The sequence below is a fragment of the Falco punctatus genome, assembly GCF_963210335.1.
Source record: "Falco punctatus genome assembly, chromosome: 10".
Taxonomy (NCBI): Eukaryota; Metazoa; Chordata; class Aves; order Falconiformes; family Falconidae; genus Falco; species Falco punctatus.
In genome coordinates, this window is record NC_137590.1 from 8,249,003 (window position 1) to 8,275,043 (window position 26,041).

At 39.4% G+C, this 26,041-nt stretch overlaps 1 protein-coding gene across 1 annotated transcript; it reads left to right on the forward strand.

Annotated features, from left to right (window-relative positions):
- Window positions 1-223: 223 nt before the first annotated feature.
- On the forward strand, window positions 224-26,011 carry PARD6B (par-6 family cell polarity regulator beta). Its single transcript, XM_080405131.1, has 3 exons — window positions 224-6,516; window positions 10,127-10,349; window positions 18,521-26,011. The coding sequence occupies exons 1-3, from the start codon at window positions 6,058-6,060 to the stop codon at window positions 19,348-19,350; spliced, it is 1,512 nt and encodes a 503-aa protein (XP_080261257.1). The 5' UTR covers window positions 224-6,057; the 3' UTR covers window positions 19,351-26,011.
- Window positions 26,012-26,041: the final 30 nt, after the last annotated feature.

The following is a 26,041-nucleotide window of genomic DNA, read 5'->3' on the forward strand; positions in this document are numbered from 1 at the left end:
GAAACCACGGCAGGATTAATTTTAGGTATCCATTACAAGCACAGGGGCAGGGGCGGGCCCCGCGCGGCCGGCGCCCCCCGGAGCGCGCGCCGCTGGCAGCGGGCACAGCGCCCCCTGCCGGCCGCCGGCCCCGGAGCGCGCTCCCGCGGGCGGCAAGGGGGGTCCTCAGCACGAAAGCCCCCCACGCGTGACCTACGCCGACAAGCCCCACCGGCTAACCCACCTTCCGCATACACGTAACGCGGTCCAGTTCCCACTGCACCACAGGCGTCGCCGGCGTGGCCAGTGCTTTCTTTTGAGCGTGTGAGCACTCTTGGGTGACCTGCATATCATCCCGAAATAATTCAACCATAATAAGTAGTAACGAATTATTTTATAACGAGATATCATTATTTTTGCAATTGGATGCAGGTATCATTTGCGAAATGAATGCATTTTCTCACAGTCTGAGAAGTAACAGAACCGTAACGGGTCCTGCTGTTATTCCCCTTTGAGCCTCTCCATCAAAGCAGCTTGGCTCGGCAGCAGGGCCAACCTGGAGGGCACAAATTTGTTTCCAGCAGGTCTCAAAGAAGGTAGACACAGAAAAGCATGCAAGCTCAGGGAAAGGGAGTTAAATGCAAGATTTCTGAAACAATACCTGCAAAAGTATGCAGCAGAGGGACTTGCTTACAAGAGCGTTACACAAACTCGCTACCAAGCGATGTCAAAATAACACATTGACAAGCGACGCGGAGTGATTAAACATCACACCCTGGGGACAAGAGGACATAAAGACAACACAGTCCAGCCTAGCTGTGAAGCAAGGTGCTGTGTAACAGGAGCCGGATGTTTATAAAAGATTAAACTGTTAGAATCCATAGTGGCTTGTTCACTTTAAAGCTCAAATTTTACCCTTGTTTGATAGGAAATTACCTTTAACAACTGACAAAGCCTAATAATTTGTAGCTAATAATTGTAGTAACAAATCCATCAACCACCATTCTGTATAAAAACATTCCCTTGTATTAAAAAGCACAAGTACTCACTATTCAGCAGATGGCAAGTACTACTTCTTCTATGTTACAGTCACTAGCAGAGGGCACTATTTTACTCACAAACAGCAGTAACATGCTTTCTGGACAAACTTTAAAGCAGTCTTTACTCCAAAAGGTTTCTTAGGCAGAGCTTTCTTCTCTAAGAACAAGACAAAATTAAAATTCTAATCTGTACCAAGTGAAGTTTAAAAGAAATTCTGGAGCACTTATTCCTTTGAGATGTTGTGATTTTTCCAAATTCTAAATCAGGAACACTCCATGAGTACTGGAAACACACATAAGTAATGTTCACAAATTCCTCTGGGGAAAGAAACACTGAACTGTTACCTACTGACCAGCTCCAGCACCAGCATGGTTTCTTTTGAACACTTTAGTCATGAGTTGAATCATTAAACTATACACACGTGTGCCAGTGCGAGACGTCAGCTGTGATTAGTACTACTGTGTTTAAATAAGACAGAATTTCAAAGTAATCTGGAGTCATTGAACAGAAATGGATTACTAGATGAATGGGAAGAAAAAGCTTTAAAAGCTTTAAGAGTTTTTGTTAGAAACCTCAGAGAGTACAAATTTATGTATAGTGTTAGCTTTTGACTTATTAGGAAAGTATTTTCAAAAAACTTCAGAAGTTTATCGCAACTAAAGCGCTTAACCAAGAATAATCACAGAAATGTTCTACAGACCATCCGCTGCTGGGACAAACAGCATACTTTCCAAAGTACTCTCAAAGCATCCTTCGTTAAAGGTCTGATGTTAGAGCTAGCTGAAAGTCAGAATTCCCTTTTAGAATGAAAAGCAAACATTTCTGCAGAGGTAAGAAAAACTGGAATAATTCACCATTTTCTCCCTGTAATTTCATAACAGTACATCCTGAGAATTTCTTCCGCCTACCAAGCACACCTGTCCTCAGGAGTCCTAACCAGAGCTGGCTTCACAGTGCTCCCATGTTTGTCACAGCCTCAGTTCTGCAGCAAGAGGTGTGACAACTTTGGTGTCCCCAGTTACTAGGGTATATTGCTGCTAGTCACTCCTTTCCACACAACCCTTCCTAGATATGGACAGATTCCTAGGTATGGCACCTATGTTTAACTTTAATTTAAGGGCATATTTTGTGTGAATGTGGTTCCAAAACCAGATCTAGATTTATAGCACACCAGAAACCAATGTTCATCTGACAGGCAGCATAATATAAAGCCAACTATTCCCACAAAGCTAGACAAAATAAAACAGAAACACAAATTTAAAGAAAAACCCACAACCCCAGGAAACCAGAAATATTTTATTGGAAAAGATCTCATATATGAACTTTAGAAATAATCAATTCATTTTGTCACTGACAGGTAAGCAAATATTGGATCAAAGGTGCCTGGAGGAGGAGTGGGGGGAAAAAAAGGCTAATTCTTTTGCTGACAGCCAAAGAAGGAAGCAGAGGCAGAATAAGAACAAAAATTCTTTCATCTTGACTCTCTGGTTGCTCCTCTGGGCCATCCTACCTTTAATGCGTGAAGCAGCATTAGCTCTTCAGTTAACAATGTATTTTGTAACACCTATTTACTGAGCAAAAATACAATTTGAAGTGTACATTCCTTTGGACTTAAATGCGCCTAGCTTCTTTGCAGTAGATATTTAAAACCAAGTGTTGCAGTTCTTTAGTATTCTTCTTCTTTTTTTTTTTTAAATACAGAAATATTTCTCAACCTTTCCCAGGTACCTGTACAAGAAATGCACTGATAAAATCTAGCCAGGAAAGAAGAAGTAGTCCCAAGCTGCAGACCACTTTTGAACTACAGTCATATACTTGTACCTTCAGCCACTACACTATTGGTAGGATTGTATCTTATTGTTGATTTCTGCACATGAAAAGCAACAAACGTTTATACCACTACTTCAATGCTAAAAGTAATTTTATAGCTGTACAGTTAAAAAACAAATATATTCATTACCAAACCAACTTTGAGGGGTTCCCCCCTCAAAGAAAATAAATTAAAAAAACCCCAAACAAAACAAAAACCCCCAAACCAAAATTAAAATCCACAAAATCCTACAATTGTCACAACATCAGGATAAGAAATTAAGTTTTTATTATACAATTAGCTAAACTGCCATGTTTACTTGATGAGCTTTGCTCTTGTGTTTGTATAGTGCTGTTGGTATGGACTGTATTCATGGAGGTAAAATATAACAAGCTGCCCTTCTTAAATTCTTTCTCTCTAATGCAATGTTTTGTAAATTCACATGTCCTGCTCCAGGATCAGGAGTATTAATGTTATGAAATGTATTTCCATGGCTTCATGGCCACCTATAAACAGTGTTCAACAATATTATTTGCATTTGTGCACGAGATATCTTCACAACAAAAATGGTTTGTCTGTACCACTCACTTATTAAGGGAAACGTAAAAGCAATTTGAGGTCGCATGTCCCTAATATTCTGAGAACGTAGTTATCCAAGTGTACACTCTATTCCTGAAAATTCCTGTCTTTGTAGGGAAATACAACTGGTATGCAAGATCAATGTATCAAAATTGTAGATGGTATCAAAAAGTACAGACTTTTTTTAAAAAAAAGAAAGAAGGAGAAGCTGTGGAATGATCTTATTATGACCATTTTTAAAATAAAGCTTCTGTTTTCCCCATTTATTTTTCTCTTTCCTTAAAAAAAACCAACAAACACCAACCCCTCCTCAACTCCAATACAAGATCAGATTACAATCTACTGAATCTAAAACACTCTTCTGAGCGAACACTGCTAGTGTTAATAAAGAATAGTTTATGTTAAATATGAAAACGGCATAAGCTCTGAACTACAGAATAAAAGTTTAGGTGGGTCATCAGTAACAGTCAACATATCCTGGCAGACATTTTCTATGCTTTACTCTTGGAAGTATCCTTTCAACTCCCAGGAGGGCTGTATGGGATACCATTTCACTTAACAAGTGGGAAGTATCGAGATGGGAAAGAAGCATTATAGTAGAAACGCACTATACTCCATGGTGGACTTAGTGATTGAATTTCTACACCAAAACAAACAAAGCAAAAGAACAGGTCTCCAAAAAAACTCCCCCAACTGTCCAGAGATTAGGAAACCTAACCTGTCTTTCAACTTCACAGAAGCTGAAAATGCCATGAATAGCTTGATCAAGTCTGAATCACAGGTTTTTTACGGAACTTGTGACTAAAATAGCTCTAGAAACTTGTGTTACAACTGGCACAAAAAGCCTGCCTCTCTCCATACCTTTATCTGAAATCGAATTGTTTATCACATTCCTTCCTCATACATCAGCTCCCTGTGATGAAAGCAAGGTAGTGATTAATACTTTTTATTAGGTTGGTTTCAGTGACTTGAAATGAATTTGCCCTGACTCCTTAAGCACGCTGCCACACCCACTGCATAGCACTCCAACCATGTTAGGAATTTACAACAAAAAAAAATTATCTTAGCTGATACTTCGTAAATCTATAGTAATAAAATTAGCTGCACGATGGCTTCAAGCACAAATCACCTTCAGGAAATTCTTCCTCTCTCCAAAAGAAGAGAGGCAAACCAATAGCTTTAAAAACCTGGAGAAGGCACTGTTCTGTCAGTTGCACTCTTCTCTGCGCTTTCCTATAGCCCATTAAGCAAAGCATTCCATAGAAGACAGAAATGTAAAGCAGTCCAAACTTATTCCAATTTTGTAATTACAAAGTCACAAAATAACGTGGTTTTATCCAAGTCTTGCTCACATAGCTGTTACCTATCTTCTGTTATGCCAGGATCACAGATTTTATCTAAATTTGCAGACCGAATTCTGTATGTATCCTTCTGCAGTGTAAAACTGAAACATACTACATAAAGGATGGGATGACTTGAATTAGTCTAGACACCGTCTGACAGCAAACTATACTTAACAATTAACTATATCCTCTGTACTAATTACAGCTTGTCTTGGTTTGAGTGATAGCTGCAATTTCTTTGCCTTTGGCGTGATGGGAACAAGATCAACTGTACGAAAAACGGCACAGAGTTAAAAGTGATTCAGCACTGGTTGGGTCTTTTAATTACTGATTATCAACTGAACATTGAGAACCGACTATAGACTCGCACCCTGCCTCAGCTGCAGGGAGTTGTTTGAACTCCCTTCACAGCCACCTACGTAACATCTACACTGCGATACCTCACCCTGAGCTCTCTATCAGGTTTATAGATTAGGGAGAGACCTGAATTTCAAAGGTTTGTTGACATAACTAGATTAATCTGCCTGCTTTCTTCTTGCCAATATACGTACAATTACAGAAGCGAAAAGTCATTTTTCTTCAGATGGTGTTTACGGTCTCTCCACTAAGGAATTTTGTCACTACCTCTCTCAGGGTAGCTCTGCAGACCTTTACATGAAAATAATTGATCTGTCTCTGAATGAAGCAATAAACAAGGCTACCTAAGGCAATTGCTCTGACCCGATCACAGGTCCTGCAACATTATTTGTGGTTAAAACACAAATGTACTGCACAAACGCCTTCATGCGCAGGATGGGCGTGCAGGTGCCCCCTAAGAGGAACTGTTCAAACTTCCAGCCCGAGCTAGATTTTATGTAACCTGTCGATCTGTAAACGAAGGCTGGTGCACTTTCCGCGTTAAAGTCACCGGATCCCAAGCCGCCTGTGCCACCCAGATGGCACCGGCCCCGGGGGCAGCCCGGCCCAGGAGGTGCGAGGCCTGCAGGCCCGGGGCCGCCGGCGCGGAGGGCTCCCTCAGCCAGGGGCGCAGCGCTGCAGGGGGGGACGCGCTGAGGCGCCTGAGGAGAAGGCAGGGAACCGCGCTCCAGCCGCCGCAGCCCCGCCTGCACACACCAGATCAGCTGCTCCAGAGCAAAGGTTGCCGAGGCACATCCCACACCTGCTCCCTAGGAGGGGAGGGGGGAAAGACTTCCTTATCACACAACAGCCCCTCCTCCTCACCCGCGCCGGGCGGCCGCCTCCATCTTGTGCACCCGCCGGTCCAGGCGCAGGTGCGCGGCCGAGCTCGCCCGCCGGCCACTGCGCATGCTCGGCAGCTGCAGGTGCGCGGCCCCTCCCTCCGCGGCCGGCGCCCCTCCCTGCCGCGCAGGCGCTGTGGCGGCGCCGCGCCGTTGCCCCGCCCCGTTGCCCTCCCCGTTTCCCGCCCCGCCCCGCCCCGCGGCTGGCCGCTGGCTCGGCGGCGCGGCAGGTGCCAGGAGCCGCCTTGGCCCCGCCCCCTCGCCCCTGTCTGAGGGCGGAGGCGTCGCGGCGGCAGGAGCCGGTGGAGTGGCCGCGGTTGCCGGGGGCAGTTGGCTGCGGGCCCCGCCGCTCGCCACGCCGCTCGCCGTCTCCTGCCGCCTCTCCCCCCTTCCCGCAGCGCGCCCGGGGGCACCCGGGGGAGAGCGAGGAGAGAAGGCGAGACGCCGACCCTCTGGCGGCATGAGCCGGCCTCACCGCGGGGCTGCGGGCAGCCGGGGCCTGGGCACCATGGAGGTGAAGAGCAAGGTGGGTGCTGGCCGCCCCGCCTGAGGGCCGCGGGCGGCGGCGGCGGCGGGAAGGAGCCGGCCCGGCCTGGCGCTGCCCGGCGGGGGCGTCTGGTCACCGTGTGCAGAAGGGCGGTGAGAAGCGGGGGGGGGACGGCGGTGAGAGCTGCTGACTCACCTGCTGGAGGTGGCACCGGGGGCGAGGGGCCGGTGTCTGCCGCTGAGCGGCCCCGGTGTCGCTGAAGCGCCCCTGGGGGCGGTGGGCGCCCGGTCCGAGGCCGGGGCGGGCCCCCTCCCCCGCCACCCCCCCTTAGGGCTGCCCAGCGGGCAGGGGGCTCAGCCAGCGGGGCGGGGGGGTTTGTCGCTTACTGGGTGTCTGCAGCGGAAAAGTGCATTTGGGGTGGTTTTGGTGGAGTTGGCCCCTGAGTTTCTGCATAGGCTGAAAAACACAGAGATGTAGATGCCTGGGGAAAGCTGGGGGTAACTGGGCCGAAAGAGGTGGTTTAAAGTCATAATTCACAATCTCCAAAACCTGTTTTTTGTCAGAATTTTAAAAAGAGCACATTGGTGACTATTTCTGTACTTTTTTTTTTTAAATTAACTTAGTGACTATGTGTTTCTGTTTCATGTGGGGTAGAGCATATTCTTACAGCTTGTATCACTTGTAGAGGTAAGCCCTGGCTAATGTATTAAAGAAGAGCTTGCCTTCTTTTAGTAGCTATCTGAGGATTTTGCACTGGAAATTGTTTTATGACTGTGTATCTATATGGTATGGCTTATACCAGCGGTTTATTGTCATCAGAGCTTTGCGCAATTCGGTAAATTCTCTCGTGGGTATATCTGCATTCATTCTTCCTATCACTAATTTTTCATGTGCTGGTTAAGCAAAGTCTTGCAGGCAAAACTTTGGTATTCTGGTTTATATTTGTCATATTTTATTGCCATGCCATTCAGCAGTTAACAGTTGTAAGTGTTGAATGCGCAGTATTAGGTGGACTGTCAAGATATTAGTTAAATTCATGTAACTTGAGTTAAAACCCCTTTTTCACTGTCTAGGCAAATTGCAAGTTCACATACATGGGAATGTGTTCTCTTGGTAGAAAAATGTATCTCGTTGGCTTTTATTAATTTGGTCTGCAGTCTGTTGTCTGTATTCTGTACCTTCCTTTCCTGCTAGTCATGTGTTACAGCAGCAGTATAGGTGAAGCAGGACTTATGGTGTTGTGTGAGGGTTTTTTAAGGATAACATACCGTAATGCTGAAACTTCTAGAAAAGGTATGGTTAATCTCTATAGCTTGAATGATGATGATTTCTTTGAAGTGTTAACTTCTCACATGGACAAAAACTAGAAAGCACGGGAATTACCTGGTAGCCATTATTTCAAATACTAATTAAGCATAGCTGTAACTGTAGTTGGTGAAGTCTTTCTTTCTTTCTTTTTATTTATGCTCTTACAAGGCTGGAAACAATCAGTACAATGTGCTTATAAACAAACACTTGTTTTCTCAGCCCAAAACTCTAGACTTACTGTTTGCAATTGTGCATGTTCTTTGATTTAAAATTTATCTACGGATCATCTGTGTGATGTGGTGTTTGGTGTTTATGTGGAGAAGTGTAGAAGTCCTAATGAATAGGGACTGTCTCAAGTGCATATTATGTAGCAGGTTTCAAGGCATTCCTAGAACTACTTGTCGCTAATGCATTATTTAACAGCACCTTGATTTAATATAGCATAGGAGTCATCTTCCCTGTATGAAAATAAGCAATTCTAAAGAGGAAGAAGAAAGGCTTGTGTGGGAGGTGGAGGGGGTCCATTAATGTGGAGTGGTCTAGCCTTTGTAGGCTTATCAGCAATATACAGCTCTTTACTTAGCTATTCCAAATCAATAATTGTGCCCCAAAGGACAAAGCTGTGCCAGCACAGCCCAACTGTAGCTGCAGTTATAGGAGCAAAATCTTTTTGTTAGTCTAGTTTATTCAATTTAGGTAACCAGTCTGAACTTGACGTGGGGAATCTCCATAGTATATTAATTCCAGTTCTCCCTTTTTCTTGTCATAGAAAATAAAATTTTATACCCCAGACTAGAGTTCCTGGTGATGGTATCAAAGACCCAAAATAAACTTCTAGTTCACTAGGTAGAAAATTCAGGTTTTCCCCTCTCATGTCTTGGAATATTTTTTCAGTATGAAATCCAATATGCTGATAAGACAGATATGGTTACTTTAGTTCATGTTCTATCGTGGCTGGAGACTTAAGTATAGCAGCGGTATGCTGTGTTACAGAGGACTTGAAGATGTCTCTTATAAGTAAGTCTTACTTAAATGACTATCTCTAGTAATTTCCTAGTATGCTGACATAGCTCGTGGTGTGTTTTCCCAGATGAGTTAGCAGTGTAACAGCATGCATTTGTAAAGAGCTCAGGTGGCAAGAAGCCTTCTCAAGTTAGACTCTTCCAATCTTTAATCTCCTCTAAATTTGTAAGTGCAGCCTATTTAATGGAATGGAGTGCAACGTTTGACATAAAATGAGAACATTTCAGGGGGTTAAATAAACTATGAAATTGCATAGTTTTACTTTTGTCTTTTATCTGCTTTATAATAGTATTGAGCATATGGCAAACAGTGTTAGGAAATAATAGCCCGATTATTAGTCTCTTGGTGTTTGCACCAACTATGTATAGCATCATGTGGAAAAATAGAAATCACGCATTTGAAAATCTGGCCTTTTGTATGCTGTGTGCAATAGGATTTAACATTTACTCCAAATAGAGAGTGAGGTTGATGGCTTTTTAAACTTCTGTTAATGGAATTATGTTTAAACTATGTAGTCTTTCAAAGCCAAACAACTTAAATTGATGCAATGCATGAACAATACCTGTGGCATTCATAATTCACATAGCTGAAGAAGGATTTGAGAGAGACACGGGATGAAGTCTTTCACTGATGTCATGATTAAGCACGCTGCTTCTGACGTGATGGGAGTTCCTCCTGCAGGCTTTTCTTTGCTTTTCTTGTAAGCAGATGTGAATCATCCCTTCTGCCTTGTTGTTAGTTAATGTTATTGTAATTGGAGTATTTCTAGAAGAGGAATGTACCCAGATACTTCCTTTATTTGAAACCTTTGCAGGAAGGTGGGGTGTTGAAGGCGTAGCTTGTTTTGCTGTGTTGTTAATGTGCTAACAACGGGGTCCTTGTCTCCTTATTTTCGTTACTTTGTATGTGAGAACTCTAAAGCTTTTATTCTCCAAAAGGTTGTAACCAACTGTGAGGTAAAGGTTGGTGTGGAGGCTTGATAATGTGCACCTGCACATCTGCTGTGTGTAACACACACACAAGTATGTGATACTGAGGCTCAAAGTTTGTCACCTTAATGCTAACATCCTCTATTAGCGAATGCAAACAACTTTTGCATATTCAAAAGTACCTGTTTTATTGAGACCAAAAATAGTTACAACTTTGAGGGGTTGAAAAGAAGCAGTTTAAACTGGCCTTTTAATGCCACCTAAATAATCAGTTGTAGTTTTCAGTGCACTTTTAATTCCTTATAATTTCTGGTTTAACATTCAAATCATTCTATTGCTTGAGGATGTTAGATTTCCATATTAATGATGTAAGATACATTTTGTTGTAGTTTGGAGCAGAATTTCGACGATTTTCTCTGGAGAGGTCCAAACCTGGAAAGTTTGAAGAGTTCTATGGATTATTGCAGCATGTACACAAGATACCGAATGTTGATGTTCTAGTGGGATATACGGACATTCATGGGGACCTGCTGCCTATCAATAACGATGACAATTATCATAAAGCTGTTTCCACAGCCAATCCTCTACTCAGGATTTTCATTCAGAGAAAAGGTAGGTGCACTTGAAGTCTGTGAATCATCAGTTTATCCAGTTATACTGTGTTGCAGTGAACAGTATGACGTATGGAGGAAAAAACCCTTCAGTCCTATTTCATCATGTTGAATTCCGTAATAATTATAGCTTATGAAAGGTATTTACAACTCATCTGTCTTGCAAGAAGCTTCCTCAGGCAACCTATTTATACTTTGTGCTTTTTTCCTTGTATTTAGTTCAGTTGGATAAAGACAAGTTAAATCTCTAGTAAATGCTTCTTTCTGGTTTTATGTAAGTAAATGAAAATAAACTTTAAATCTCTAGGGTTTTCTGCTCTGTATGTTGGATGCCTTTCACTTAAAATTCCAATCTTGATCAGACAAGTGAGGCCATTATAAGGATGGGAAGGAGGAATCTTGAGTCTTATTAATACATGAAGTATTAAATGTCAGTATAAATTAAATACTAACTTTATAATAAGCTACTCTTATCACACTTTCCTAATAGAACATTCTGAAGCTTTCAAAATGACAAGCTTATTTCAGTTACCAAACCTCAAATGCGAGTGCAGCTCAATTTGCTGCTTTGCCTTTTAAAGTAACACTTCTAGGCACGAAGTTCTGGTTGTCTTTCTGATGTCTGCTTTTGTTCATGAAGGAAAAAAAAAAAACACACAAATCTGAAGTTGTATTTGTTCTTCTCTAGGAGAACATATTTGCTATATGGAACTGAATGGGAAGGGATAAATCTTGTGATGTGACTTGAAATTCTTTTAATCTGGAGAAGTCAAAACCCCCTGATTTCTGCACTTGTTGGTTTTCTGCTTAGTTACACCAGTATGCAAGTGTGCATGCATTGTGTATAGTATGAACGTATGCACGTGCATTTCCTATCATAAGGCAGTCAACAGATCTTTGAATAGCAGACTGCTTCTTGCTTAACTATTTTATAAAGACATGCCCCGTTTCTGGTGGTTGTGAAGACAGGCTTATTTTCCTTAGAAAATACTTGGCTATCAGAAGCTTTTATCACTTTTCATTTCCAAAAAATGAATAAGCTCTGCAACAGCCTGAAACAAAAATAATATTCGAAAACAATGTGGCTAGCTGCTGTGTTACTAGCAAAATATGTGTTTTATTTGTATTGGGGATAATATAGTCTAGTAAGACCTATGTTTCCAGTCTTGAATTGCCAAAGGAATGAACTATTTGCTTTAATAGTATTTAGAGGCAGAAAAAGTCTATGATTCAGTTTAATCTCCTACAGTAGCCATATGATGAGAACAGATAAGCCACTTTGTCAGACTGGGATTATTGAGTTTATATTTTAACACCATATGCTTTTAGATTGTTACTTGTGTTAACTTTGTTACGATTTATACCTTCATTGTACCTTTATTTAAAGCATGATGGGTTACTTCTTATTATTCTTGTGCGGGGAGTTGATAATGGAGTTGAAACAATGCATAGAACTAGAAATAAGATTAATCCACTGAAGTTTATCATGCCAAGAATTGACTAGCAGGAAAAGCTTTGTAGAAAGTAACAGCTGTCATCACCTTCTGTTTGACACTAGAGTCTTTTTGCTATAGAGTTTTAGGGAATAAAGAACCCAGGCTGGCATCCGAGTCCAGCACTTCCAGCACTGTACTTTGTTCTGAATTAGTTGTGACCACTTTGATCACTTGTGATTAAATTTGACTTTATTAGCAGGTTTGTTTGACGGAAAATAAGGAAATAACTTGATTCTGTATTTTATTTCTGATAATTTGCCTGTAACTAAAGGTGAATTGGGGGAGTTAGAGATGTGTCATAATTTGTGCAGCATAATTTGTTTAGGCATAGTTAATTCATCTGATTGTGCAGATCCTTATTGGCTGTACCTCTGAAATTGAAAATCAAATGTCTGAACACGCACCTGCTATTGATGGAGGTACTCTGATCTCTGTTTGTTTTGGAACTAGAACTACTAAGTGATGTAAGTTACTTTTCCACCTGCAAGGCTTCTTGTGGCTTTCATGCATTCTTTTAAATCTGAAAAACTTCTGTGGGTTTTCTGATGGAACTTCACCTGGTTTTGTATTTCCAGCAATAATAGTTGGGAATTTAACATCTTTGGCAAAAGGCCACGGGGGTAAGAGAAAGTTTTTTTCTGTCTTAAGATACGAAGTTTTATTGTACTGTCTTGCCTGTTTAGAAGCTACATGCAGTTTGTGGAAAGCTAATATAAGGTATGAGCAAACTACAATAAAATCTAGGATAATTAATATTAACTTAGTATATTGCATGCATGGAGTGTTCAGGATGTCGAATGGGAGGTTGAAACAGGAGCAGCAAGATGCTTTTGCACTTACTAATAACTAACAATTGCGAAAATGTGACTTTGGCATAACACAATTTCTGAAATTTCAAAGTAAATACTCTTTCCTGTTTGGTTTTGACTCCTAATTTATGAAAGCTAGAAAGTTTGAATTAGGCATTTATGTGTATTGGTTAATGTGGTAAGAAACCTAGAGATCCTGTAAAGTAATGAAATCATTCCCCTTAGACTCTTCTAAGTGTATTTAAATTCCTTTAAAATATTTTAAACTGTTCCAGTGCTAAATCTGAACTAGAGCTTGACATTGCACAAGTAACAACTGGCTATCAGTTTGAGGAAAACAGTTCCTTATTGGAATTTCTTTCTATCTGCAGTATAACAGATTAACAGGTACTGTTGACATCTGGAATTTAAAGGTTAAACTGATGTATCATGATTAAATCCAGATGTATGGGAGTCACTCTGTCTGTGAGAAAAATCTTACTGAAGATAAAATTGGGGAGGGGGGGAGGAACACAGTCCACTCAGACGCTGAAGGGCAGTTTGACATGGAGGGCTTTGCATTGTAAATACAATAATAATAGAGATAACAGAAGATAATTTCATTATAATGTCCTTAAAACTCAATTGGAGGATATTAAATTATGATACACAACTCTTGCATGAGTTCTGCAAGTATGTGGCTGTATATAGTAAAAAGTGGATTCTTTGGTTAATTTATTTGTGCCTCTTGAAGTAGAGTTCTTCACTGAGAAGCTTTCATTTTAGTGAAAGGTAAGAGGACCTAGCTTTTTATACAGCTTTCTGGAATATCCTAGGTATTCTTAGTTGTCTTCCTAAAAACATAGGTTAGTTTCCTAAAGCCATGTTTTGTTATAACTTGTGACTAAAGAGACAAGATTTCTTGGGGCTTCTTTAAAAAAATGCTAAATTGTATCTATATTTAAATGTACTAATTATTTAAGGGGGGTGAAAATTTAATTCTTGAGGCATAACTCTATGCTGCTTTGCAAATGGATCAGGAAAACATTTTAAAAATCTGTCTTGAACACTGTTAAATTGAAACCAGACTGGGCATTTGTGGCCTCGTTTTAAGTTTCATGTAGTAAGTGTCTACAGATTGCCACCTTGAGCTTGAAACTGTTGGGAGAAAAATCATTCTTGCACTATGTGGACATTCTCCTTAACACTATCTGTAGTTAACACCTTGTCCTTTGGCTTTATGCCAAAATATTTTCCACTGCAGCTTTAAACTGATTAGGGAGATGCCAGAACAAAGATGCCTTTGTACTTGAATATTGCTTTAGAAAATTTGTTTAGCAGTGGAAGAGAGGTTAAACAGAGTCATGCTGTTTGGCTGAGATCTGGGGATGTGTTTTCATCAACCTTTTGCTATTTCTTTTCCCCACAAATTATGTAGCTTAAAGTGTATAAAGGTTTGTACTAGTTCTGAATTACTAGACTACTAGGACTAATTACAATGGAAAAAAAAAACCAAACCAAACAACCCTGATGCTTTATAGTTTCTTAAATGTTTTGACATATGGCTTGCAATTTTGGAATGGTTTTATTTCAATAATGTGTCATGTAACTTAAATAAATTTCTAAAAACAAAAGCACCAGCTCAGTGTTAAGATTTCTGATTTTATATTTGTCTTCTGAAAGAATTTTAAAGTTCATATCTCTTCCATTAAATGTTTTTCTGATATTTGTTTTTGTCTAAAAAGCACTTTGAATTTTTATTTTGCGTACAAATATATTTACTTAGTATTTCTTTCAAAGCCAGCCGTTTGCAACTGATGTTCATCACAGTTTTTCTAACTATGGAAAAATTTGGAGAAAAGTTTTCAGCCTTATCAGCTCCTCTTTGGTGGTAAGGCAGGCTGGCTGATGATTCTTTTGTGAACTCTAATTTCTTGTTCAGGGAAAGCTGTGAATAGTTCAAGATCCAACTCTTGGGTCAAGAGCACAAACTTGTCCTGCAAATGATCACAGCAATAAATCTACTTCTTGGATGTAAGAAATGTGTATATGTTTGTGTATGTAGTACCTGCCAAATTTACCATGTAGGAAGGCCTGAGTGGCAGGGAGAGGCATCCCAGTATGTAGCCTGCTATGAAGGTGAAGAAGCCTTACAGCCCACTGTGGCAATGTTGAATGTGATATACATTTAGTATGACAGAATGTGTAAAATACCAGATACTCGGATTCTTTGACAAGAATCTGAAGTTGTACACTTTGAGTTTAAGGAGAAAAAAACCCAAAGCTGAATACCTTTTAATGTTGCAACGCATGTGGAAGAGTACTTGTAAGAAAGATCAATACTGACAATGTTTTAATATGCTGTTTTCCTTCCTGTGTACTGTTTCTAAACAAAGTCTTGTACTAAAAGCAGTGGAAACCTAGCATTTCACTGGTATTAGTATGTTAGTACCTAGATCCTAGAGTTTTAATTAGCAACTTGCACTCTAGTACAAATAAGTTATGCATGTGCAATTTTCCTATTTTCTTTAAATGAGCTTACTCTACAAAAGCATAATACGAGTTAAGGCCTGACCAGTATGGAACTAACCAGCTGAAATGCCTCCAACTTACTCATTGGCTTTCTGGGGAACTTCCCAAAGAACAGAGCTCTTCTGGAGCAGTGTGGTGTTAAATGCCTAGAAATACATGTCACCACTACAAACCAAAAAATTGAAGCTTTTGAAATAAGGCAAAATGACCTGTCTTGTCCATGCAGTACCTTTCTGGTCCTTGGAATATTATTTTTCTCTGGTTTTACCGAATTTAACGTTGATTGTGTGGCCTTAAAACCAGAGTTCTAAAGTACAAGAGATCTACTCTACTTAGACATGCACTGCACAAAAAAGTTGTTACATAGGTTTTGAGATCACTAAGATGCATACCAGCTGCTGGTGGGGGAGGGGGAAATCCATGACCTAAAAAACTAACCTTTACACTCATTAACATTCTTAATTCTAATATTCAAATCATCGTTGTCTGCTGTTTGTCTAAAATATTCACCTACGCTATAGCTGTCTTGATGTCATTGTGTTACTTTGTATCTAGCAGTAAAAGACACTTCAAGCAAGACACTTCTGTCTAGTATCTTATTTCACAATTGCCCTTTCAAAGTTTTTTTTGTAGGCAACTGTAGTTCCAAATAAAAAAAGAGAAGCTGTTGCAACTCATTGAATTGCAAAAATCCTCCCAATGTACCGACCAGATGTCTAACTTGAAACTGGTTGGATGGGTTGTCAGTAGAGATAAGGGCAAAACTTCTCACACTTTTTTCTTTGATCATAAATTTTAAGCAAACATTAAAAGAATTGCTCCACGCTGTCTGAAAAATTAGCATGTTAATTTTCAGCAGTAGAGTACAGAATTTTTAATGGCTGATCTTCAGTCAGTTAGGTGTCCCAGAATGCATTTTACAGAGAAAATGGTAAGTTTGCATTTGTGGAGATGTGTTAGACTTCAGACATAGTCTACCTGTTATGTGCCTTGGTTTGGGAGGTTGGGTTGTTTTTTAATCAACCCACTCTTCAACACAACTGACTTAACACTCTTAAACATCTGAAGAACAGATTTTAGGCTTTCTAAAGTCTTTTTGCTTGACCTAATGTTATTTTAATTTAACATTGAATTACAATTTTTTTTCTCTTTAACTCTGTTGCTGAGTAACAGTAGTAATTCCATGCTCTTCTGAGAACCTTTCAGACTCCCAAATAAACTAAAAATTATTTCCTGTATTCACAGTCATTTAACGTTCTCAAGCGTAGCTGCTGTAGGTTTTTCTGTTTGCTTTTACTTCCCTACTCTTCCTTGTACAATTCATCGAATCACAGAACAGCCCAGGTTGGAAGGGACCTCAGAAGATAATCTGGCCCAACCTTGTATGGCAAAGGGGGGAGCCTAGATGAGATTATTTAGCACCTTGTCCAACTGCATCTTGAAAACCTGTAGTGATGGGGACTCCGCTGCATCCCATGGAGGTTGTTCTAGTGATCTACTGTTGTCACTTGAAAAAAAGGAAAAAAGATTAAACCTCTCCCAGTGCAACTTTTTACCCATGGCTTGGCAGCCACTGTTTGAGTACTGACATACTGTGGTGAGGTTCCTCCCCAAGCGTTTTCTTCTGCAGAAAGAAAAGACCCTAACTCCTTCAGTCTTTCCTTATAGGGCAGGTTCTCCAGCCCATTGATCATCTCTGTGGCCTTCCTTTGTGACTCCAGAGTATAGTATGGCCATACAGATTTAGCTGTCTTCAGAAATAATTCCTGTTTGTTGAACAGCTTTATCTGTAAACTAATGCAGATGATGTTAGTCTTTAGCAAACAGCTTTGCTTCCCTAAAGGTGTGCTTATTTTTTAAACAAAAAAGTTAAGAAATGTAAATAAGGCCTTCATCAGGATGCATATTTTTTTTAAACCATGTTGAAGAACTATTTTATTACCATTGGGTACACACAAGGTATGAGTTTATAATAAATACCTTCAGGGTGTTTTTGTGGGCTAATATAAATTTGTTTCTTTTCCTGTTGTCATTTATCTTTTTTAGAATACTAAGCCCAAGGCTGCCTTAGTAGACCAATTTTATTTTTAAACTCTATTTTCAGCAACCTTGATGTCTGGGGAAGGGGAGAGTTAGTATTACATGCTGGAGTAGTGTTAGGCTATTGCTTCAGAACTGTTTCTTTATTTTGCTTATAGCATCTGAAGAATTGAAATACAGCTGGTACATGTCTATGTATCTTAGCCTAGAAAAAAACCCCCGACTTCTGACTTACCAGCTCTCACTTTTTTCATCAGCAATTGACAACTCTCCTGAAATTCAGCATTTCTATAGTTATTTCAATTCACGAGTTGAAGTGTATAGCAATTCTTTTACTTTCTCAGCTGTACCAATGGCATCTTAATGTGATAGTACAAAGAAATCCCAACTTTTCTGAATTCCAGGGTTAGTGCAAACCAGTTCTGCTTGATTAGGCTTTTTTTATCCACTGCGGGGAAAAAGGAATCTATGCAGTGTTGCAAAAATATGAGTGTAAATCCAAGAAACTCAGATCTGAATGTGTTTTGGTTCATTGGTTTTGGGGAGTTATAGTATATTAAAAAGAAAAATGGAAGCTTCCTTTTGGTAAGTAGGCATTTCAGACATCAGAATTGCTTCCACAGACATGTTTTTCCCTCCCATTAGAGGTATTTGTATGACTTGTCTATGTTTTCTTTAAAAAAAATTCTAAGCATACTTATGTATCAAATTGAGACAGTTACAACATAGTTTGTATGAACAGTTTTGCTTGAAGTATTTGTGTGCAAGATTTCTTTGTTTCTGTTCCATAGCCATTTTACCTACATTGCATGGGGGCAGGGAAGAGAGTGCAGAATGGAATAAGCTTTCTGGAGTTTGAATCCAGGTCACTTGGCTAGCTTCCAGGAACTAGGCAATAATAGGCACACTGGCTGCTTTCCTTTTTCATTCTTTCTTTTCCAATGATCTGTAACCTGAGGAGAGAAAACTAGCAAGTAGAATTACTCTGAATAAAATTAAAATGTTTCTAGGAAAGTACTCACTCTTTCCATTCTAACCTTTCTCTCAAACAGCTACAGTTTTTTGTGTCTGTGCTGCTGCTATGCTGCTAACTTTAACTTTTTGTTTCCTTTGGTAGAAGGAAACTAAAAGTATTAAAAACTTCGAATCTTGTGACATTAAAGCTCTTGTTTTACGTGTAGAGAGGAATGGTTCTACTATGGCAAGCCAGTAACCTTGTAGATCAGATACTTCATTTTGCTAACCTAAAACATGATAGCAGTGTGGTATGGACCACATATAAAGTGATCTAATCATCAATGTGCTATGTCTTACAGAAGATGCAGACTACAGTGCCTTTGGTACGGATACTATGACGAGGAAGAAAAATGTCTTATCAAATGTGTTACGTCCAGATAATCACAAGAAGAAACCACACATTGTCATTAGCATGCCACAAGACTTCAGACCAGTGTCTTCTATTATAGATGTAGATATTCTTCCAGAAACCCACCGTAGGGTACGACTTTACAAATATGGAACCGACAAACCCCTTGGATTCTATATACGAGACGGCTCTAGTGTCAGAGTGACGCCACATGGATTAGAGAAAGTTCCAGGGATTTTCATATCTAGGCTTGTCCCTGGAGGCCTGGCTCAAAGCACAGGTTTATTGGCTGTCAATGATGAAGTACTGGAGGTGAATGGAATAGAGGTTTCAGGAAAAAGCCTTGATCAGGTTACAGACATGATGATTGCAAACAGCCGTAATCTGATCATTACAGTAAGACCAGCAAACCAGAGAAATAATGTTGTGAGGAACAGTCGGACTTCTGGCAGCTCTGGTCAGTCTACTGAATCTAGTCTTCCAAGTAGCACGCCAAATATTTTAACAAATTTATTGCAAGGAGAAGAGGAGAGTGATGAAGAGGACATTGTTATTGAAGACAGCGGTGAGCCACAACAGATTCCAAAAGCTGCACCTACCAGCGAAAGCCTAGAGTCATTGACACAAATTGAACTCCTTCATGAATCAGCACAAAATGGATTCCTTCCTTCCAGTGAGATGAACTTGAATCATTCAGCAGGCAATGTTAGCATGGAATATGAAGTACAAGATGCAGATCATAAGTCATTAGAAGAAGATGGAACTATAATAACACTATGAAATTACATTGGTGTACTTTGTATTAAGTAAGGATGCCATACATGTTTCAATTTGGCTTAATATGTAATACATTTTATACCTCTCCGTCTATCAAGCACTGCAGTTAGATTAAAAGGAGGGAAAAAAGTAAATACAAGAAGTTCAAAATTATGTAAGATGACTTAACTTCAGTTGATTCTGCACTTCAATGTAAATACTTCACAAAGATGGAAGCTAATTAATAACACTGCAATTGAATGAGGAAAATTTAAATTGAAAATGAAGGATAGCTAAGAGATGGCTGTGAGTTTTTTTTAAAGGTACTTGATTTTTTTTTTTAAATGCAGAATACTACTGGTTCTATAGAAGTACACTTGCATTATTATGTGAGGTTGACTAATGTACTGTGGTTTCATGTTCATCTGAAGTGCTGCTTACGTATGATGGGGCTGCTTTAGCCACTTCATTCCTGTTCTGGACTGCTGTTTAGCTGGTACAGCTGTTTGTGTATTTGAGGAAACTGAAAAGTAAGCATGAGGTGGGGTGGGAAGAGATGATTGTGGTTGGTCTAGTTCCCTGAATGACACATTGAGCAATAGGGATATGTGATAGTGATCAGCAACTTGACAACAGTCAGGTTTTGAAGGTGGGGGCTTCTGAAGTTGACTGTTCCTTTGTGAGTGAATGTGCAACCACAGGCTCGTTAGTCATGCACCTTTACGGTTTTTAATGGCCAGGTAAGCTTACTTTTAATGACTGTGATTTTGAAATTCAAATGGGAAAGTCTTAACACTTATGCATCAAAGACCTGTTCTCACTTTAGTTTGCAGTAGTTAAGGAAATAATTGGATTTAGTTGCTAATGCCAGTAAATTTAAAAAAAAAAATCAAATGTAAACATAATGCTATGGAAATAACGTAATCTGTTAAAATCGCAGTCCTAGTAGAAGCTGTAAAGGTTTCTACTAGCAAAGGTTTGTTGTAATGAGTCTGAATTACCTAAGAAGTGACTTTCTTCAAACCCGAACAAGGTAGAACAGTTTAAATCAGGTTAAATCCCTGAATTAAAAAAAGTTTTAAGTCAGAATGAGCCTTTAATAGAACTTGCTTGAGCCATGTGATACTAAATTGTTCATCAAAATGGACAAAACTGTAAAATGTTGATCTTTGTACCACTGGCTGGGTGTTTTGGATATTACGAAGTTGCTATATGTAAAACAGAACACTGATGACAAGTCCTGATACTGCAAGTATGTAAGTATGCGTGTAATCAGCTGCAAACTTCCTAGGAGAATTGCAGGGAGAGGCTTCTAGTGTTATTTTTCTCCTTTTCCCTTTTAGTATTTCCTGCTCTACCACTTTGGTACAGTTCCTTGCCTGACCTGACCCTTCTCTGGGAACGTAAGTTGTGGCAGGAAAATGAGATGGGGGCTAATAGGATTGGGGAGAAGGATGGATGGAGCGTCTCGCCAGGGGTCCAGTAGTCTGTCAGCCTCTAAGGAGGAAGTAGGATGCTACCAGTTCTGTACTGTGGTGCTGTGCTTAGCAGAGCCAGCAGTTAAGGTTCTTGGAAGCGTGTTCTGCCCTGTGGGGAGATATAAACAGGAAAGGAGACTAACCCCTTTCTTTTTTTCCCCTCAATCTATCTTGAGGAAACATCTACCTCTGGTAACTTTACTAACAAGAGACTAACTGTAAGTTTAATATTAAGGCATCTGTGAAAGTCTTTCTAGGCTATCAGAGGCTAAAACTGTATTTCTTTAAGATTCTTGTAATGATGTAAACAAAATTGCTTCTGAAATTACAGCTGTTTAATTTTACTAAATGCAAATTTTAAATCCACATCTCACGAGCAGCAGCATTTTCAAGCTTTCAATACCATTGGAATTCCAAGTCTCATAGATGTCAAGAAAGCATTCATGCCCATTTTGACTTCTGAAGGGTTAGCATAACAGACAATGGTACTCTGCAAATACAGGTTAGAGGTCTGCTTCATCAGATTTATTTATGGCTTCTTCAGTGTGCATGTGGAGAGGCCCTGGAATCTTTTCCAATGTGAGCAAGAATTTTGAAGGATATTACTAGTTTTGCTTATAATTACTAAAAATGAAGTAACTACATCCACTTATTGTGAAATGAGGAAAATAAGTGTTTATTCTGCAACATGTAGACTTTAAATATACATGTTGTCTGACAGTGCTGCTCTACACTTCCTTTATTTAAGGAAGATCGTTTACTTCAAAATGTCTTTTTATTTTCCTTTAACAAAACTTTCCTTCCTATATGAAATCATCAGTGGAGGGTGACTTTCATTTATTATGCTAGTTTGCACTTCTGTGCCTTTTGTTTACTTGAATGTATTGTGAATAATCAAAGGAATAAAGGCACTTGGTTGAGAAGAGGAATGAGGTCCACAGATACAGAAAATGAACTGGTAGTGCGCTTAATAACGGTGTAATGTTTTCAGTCAGCGGAAATGCGTTACAGGCCTAACGTTGTACATGAGTATTTTGCAGCTTGGATAGTAGCTCTGAGATATTAACTTGCACAGGAGGGTTGAGTCCAAGAATGCTGGTGTTGCAAGGTAACGTATTGCTTAGGTACAAACACACAAGGTTAGTGTGCCGCCAAACTCTACTTAAAAGAGATGCATGAATATTTTGAATATATATGCCAGTATTAAGGGCTTGCAGAAATTCACCTAGGGTCCTACTCTAAATTGCATGAGAATTCATCTCTTGGGACCTTCCTACAAACTGATTAATCTAAATGTGAGGTTATATAACTTTTGACACGCATCACGTTCTGATTTACAGAAGTTTAGTAACTTGCAGTAAAACTAAGCATTTGGTGGGACTTGGTAAAACCATTAAAGAACGAACCTAAAAATGGGTTTTTAAAAGTGTGTATTTACAGTTATGACGACAGACTGCAGAGCATGTAATTGCTTAATGCTGCAGTTACCATGAAGTTTCTAAAGTTCTTCCATATCTTACTAAATGCATACACTGTTAATTATGAAATACTTTTAAATTGTTGCTTCAGGATGATCAATCGTTGATTATGAGTGGCTAAACTTAATTTTATATATAAATGATACTGGGGTTCAGTATAAGGTTTTTTTAAAATATGCTGATATTGTTAGCCTTTCATTCACTACCTCCTAAATTTTTAACATCTTTACGGTTTTCTCCCTGGAAGAAAATACTTAAAGGCTTGACTGTTTTATATAGATTTTATCTTTAGCTAAAGAAAGACAAAATCCAAAAGTGATAGTGAGGATGCTACGCATGATTGACAATATTACGCTGCTATTAATGTAATCTTTGTGTATTAAGTATTCTGTATATGTAAATTGTATTTTCAATCCATTTTTTATAAATTAATTTATAAATATCCAAATTATTTCAAAATGGAATGGAAAACTAAAATTCCTTTGACTAGTGTTACATGTTGTGTACCTGCACAGTGGGGGGACAAGTCATTCCTTACTTATGACTGGGACATTTAAGTGCACCTTAATAGGAAAAAGAACACATTCTTAACAGAATTAAGATGCATTTACTTTGAAGTTCTGCTATGGTACTGGAAAAGTCAAGCCTAACTGTGAATATGTTTTTTTCCACAGCTGAATTAAATTTAGGACAATGTTCTCACAAGCTGTCTTTAACATGTGTATTTTTGTGAATATTATGTATTTTCTAATTAAATTTTACTTGCAATGTGATTTTTACATTATATGAACTTGTTTAAAATGTCAAATATCAGTATTTTTCTTACAACTTTAATGTATAATGTACATTGGTATCTCACTGAATGAAGATTGATTTTACACAATCAAGCTAGATGTAGTTGTATATTAGTCTTATATTTTTACAGACTGGAATAATAAATGGATATAGAAATAAAATGGTTTTTTTCTCAATTTACTTTAGTTAAGTAAAAATGAAGAAGAATATGTCCTTATTCTGAAGTGTGAAAGTAGATGGGGTTTGGTTTTGGGTTTGTTTGTTTTTTTTTTCTCTTGGGCAGCTAATTGGGCTCTGTTTCCATAGCAGTCTTAATCATTAGCTTCCTCTGTGGCCGCCTCTGGAGCAATCTCTACACATGGAGTGTGTGCAAGGGTTCCAAACACTTGTCCTTCAGTCCTGTTGACTAACCTGTGATATGCTTATTCCTACAGTAGCTGCAAATAATGAATCTTACATTGTATCGCTTGCCTGAGGACTGTTCATAGTAAACTTTAGGTCATGAGGCCTGCCTGGGAGATGGTTCCTCATCCTCCATCACCTTTATCAAGTGCTGCTGGTGATGTGGAGGTTTTCACTGTTACTGTAAGTATTTGGTATAACTCTGTATCAAAGTTTTAACTTGAACCCATTCCACTTGCAAATGTTTTCTTCCGTATCTAATGCCTTGGCAGCCCTTGTAAACATTTACCTAGTGACAAAAGACCTGAGTTTGTTTAGCCCTTTCGCGTAGGGCTTTTGTGGCTGCTGGTCTTGGGGGCAGTCATATGACTTCTGTTCTGTACCTTACTTCATACATGCATGACTAATTTCATTTGTATGGTTCAGTACTTTTCATGCTTGCCTATGTAGCTACGGGGAGGTGACAAAAAGACTGAGAACAGCGTTACGGTATCTTGGTATGCAGCTGAAAGAACCTAGGCTGTTTCATCTGTGAACTTGGGTCTGAATGGTCTTATAGCTGGAAGAAATCTCTTTACTTTGCACAGCTTACCCCTTTCCTACAGGAATGCTGAAATAGGTGTGGTATGCTTGAAATGGTGTGAGCTTTAAAAATTCATCCTGCCTGTGTTAAATTCAGGCGTAGTCTTTTTCTGACTTCAGAACTTCCGTCCAAATGCATAAAGTTCTGAAACTGGGAGAGATTTCCAAGTTACTGACTCTTCTTTGACATGTAAATTGTTGTGGGAGGAAGTAACTTTCTAGCATTGCAGCTGAAATTTTTCAGTTATTGGCTGTTTCGAATAGATTTGACAAAACAAGAGGAGCAAAATCTGAAGGATTGCAGACTGCAAGATTAGACAATAAAATAGCAAATAATTCAGTGTAGGTTAAGTGTGCATGTGGGGGGGAGGGGGAATCTGTCTTAATTTTGCATGCGTAATATGTGAATGCCAAGCAGACTTGCCTCTCGGGAGCCCATCTTGAGCTCTGATAGTTCAGTGAAAACGTCAGCCCCGTACTTGCTAGCATAAAACCCCAAACTATGTTAGGAAAGTAACATCACCTGCATTGCAGGCTGGTTTTAGTATATCAGAACTGAGTGGTAGAGGACTGATAGCCTGAAAAAGATTGTAAAAAGCAATAAAGCTGTGTAAACAGTTTTGCATGAGGGAATTAAATATCAACAGATAGAGTGAAAAAGTGGAATTGAATATAATTTCCACTTACCAGCTTTGAGTTATTTGATAGTGAATTGTATCTTCCTGAGCAGTCATTTTTAAGAAGGTAAAAATAGTAGAGGACACTATTTCATGTAAGGTATGCTTCCACACAGCCTGGTGCTGACCCAAACTCGCTATGAATACATCTCCTCCAGCATTCCTTGGCTTGGGACTGACACTGACTGTGTGGGGTGCTTTCACTGAGGCAGGACGTGTTCTGTGCAGCAAGAGTACAGACTCTTTAGCTGGACCATTAGTACCCATTAATGTTTCTGTACCTTCCAGCAGGCTTCTATGTATGATGTAATTTGTCCTAAGTCAGATCACTAAGAATCAAGGGGGTGATTGCAGGAGCAAAGACTAAGGAACGTGTCCTCAGGTATGCATGTATCTGTGAGGATAAAGTAAGCTTGATAGGGTGCTTTAGGTTGGACAGGAATGGAAGGAGGAGACTCTTAATGCGAACATTGACCTGGACTCAATCTGCAGTGGAGGCACAGTAAGGAAGCTAATCTGGGACGCTTTAAGGGCGTAAGACTAAAATGCATACTCATGCAGGTCAGCAACACTATTTCTACAAATAAATTGCTGTAATACCTATTGGTAATTTTTCTAAACTAAGAAACTAATTGTAAAGCAAGATTGTAACTTCCCCGACTGCTGCCTCCTTGGGGAAGGAATGCAACTTTAAATACCATGCAATAATATCTGTCCTTTAAATGCCAGCAGTACTTAACTTTTCTGAAGGTGGTGAGCTCTTAAAAAGGTATTAGGACTTCAGTTATTCTATGAAATTGAAAATTCATGTGTGGTTGCAGATACAAAGACTCTGTGGGATTTTCATAAGTAATTAACTGAAAATCTTCCTCTCCTTGGTGTACCAACAGGAGAAAGATTTAGACTAGTGCTAAATACCTCTTTGAAGTTTTCTTGTTATCTTAAAACTAGCTGTGACATTCTCGTTTCAGACTTGTCTGAATTGCTTCTGATGAACATGTTTTTTGGAATACATAATAGTATCTGAATATTGATACTTGTATACTTGCATGTGGTAATGCTAGAGAGGAATAATCATTTTCAAGGTAGCTTCATAAATGGCTTCCAATACTAGCATGAGGAAAAGTGTGTTGGACAGTAACAATAGCGTTCTTAGATGCCGTAGAAGTATGCAAGAAATGGTACAGCTGGTTCTTGGAGAGGTGAGATTATAGCCAAGACTTAAGAATTTGGATTCCTTGTGCAGCTATGATAAATTGCTTGTGTACTTAACTCCTCAGAGCCAAATGTATCTCCTGTTTGA

Bases quoted from the DNA above. Each gene is read 5' to 3' on its own strand.
- PARD6B (XM_080405131.1), top strand. From the start codon at position 6,058: ATGCTCGGCAGCTGCAGGTGCGCGGCCCCTCCCTCCGCGGCCGGCGCC. The intron at 6,517-10,126 runs GTGGGTGCTGGC...ATTTTGTTGTAG, and splicing joins CCATGGAGGTGAAGAGCAAG to TTTGGAGCAGAATTTCGACG. The intron at 10,350-18,520 runs GTAGGTGCACTT...TATGTCTTACAG, and splicing joins GATTTTCATTCAGAGAAAAG to AAGATGCAGACTACAGTGCC.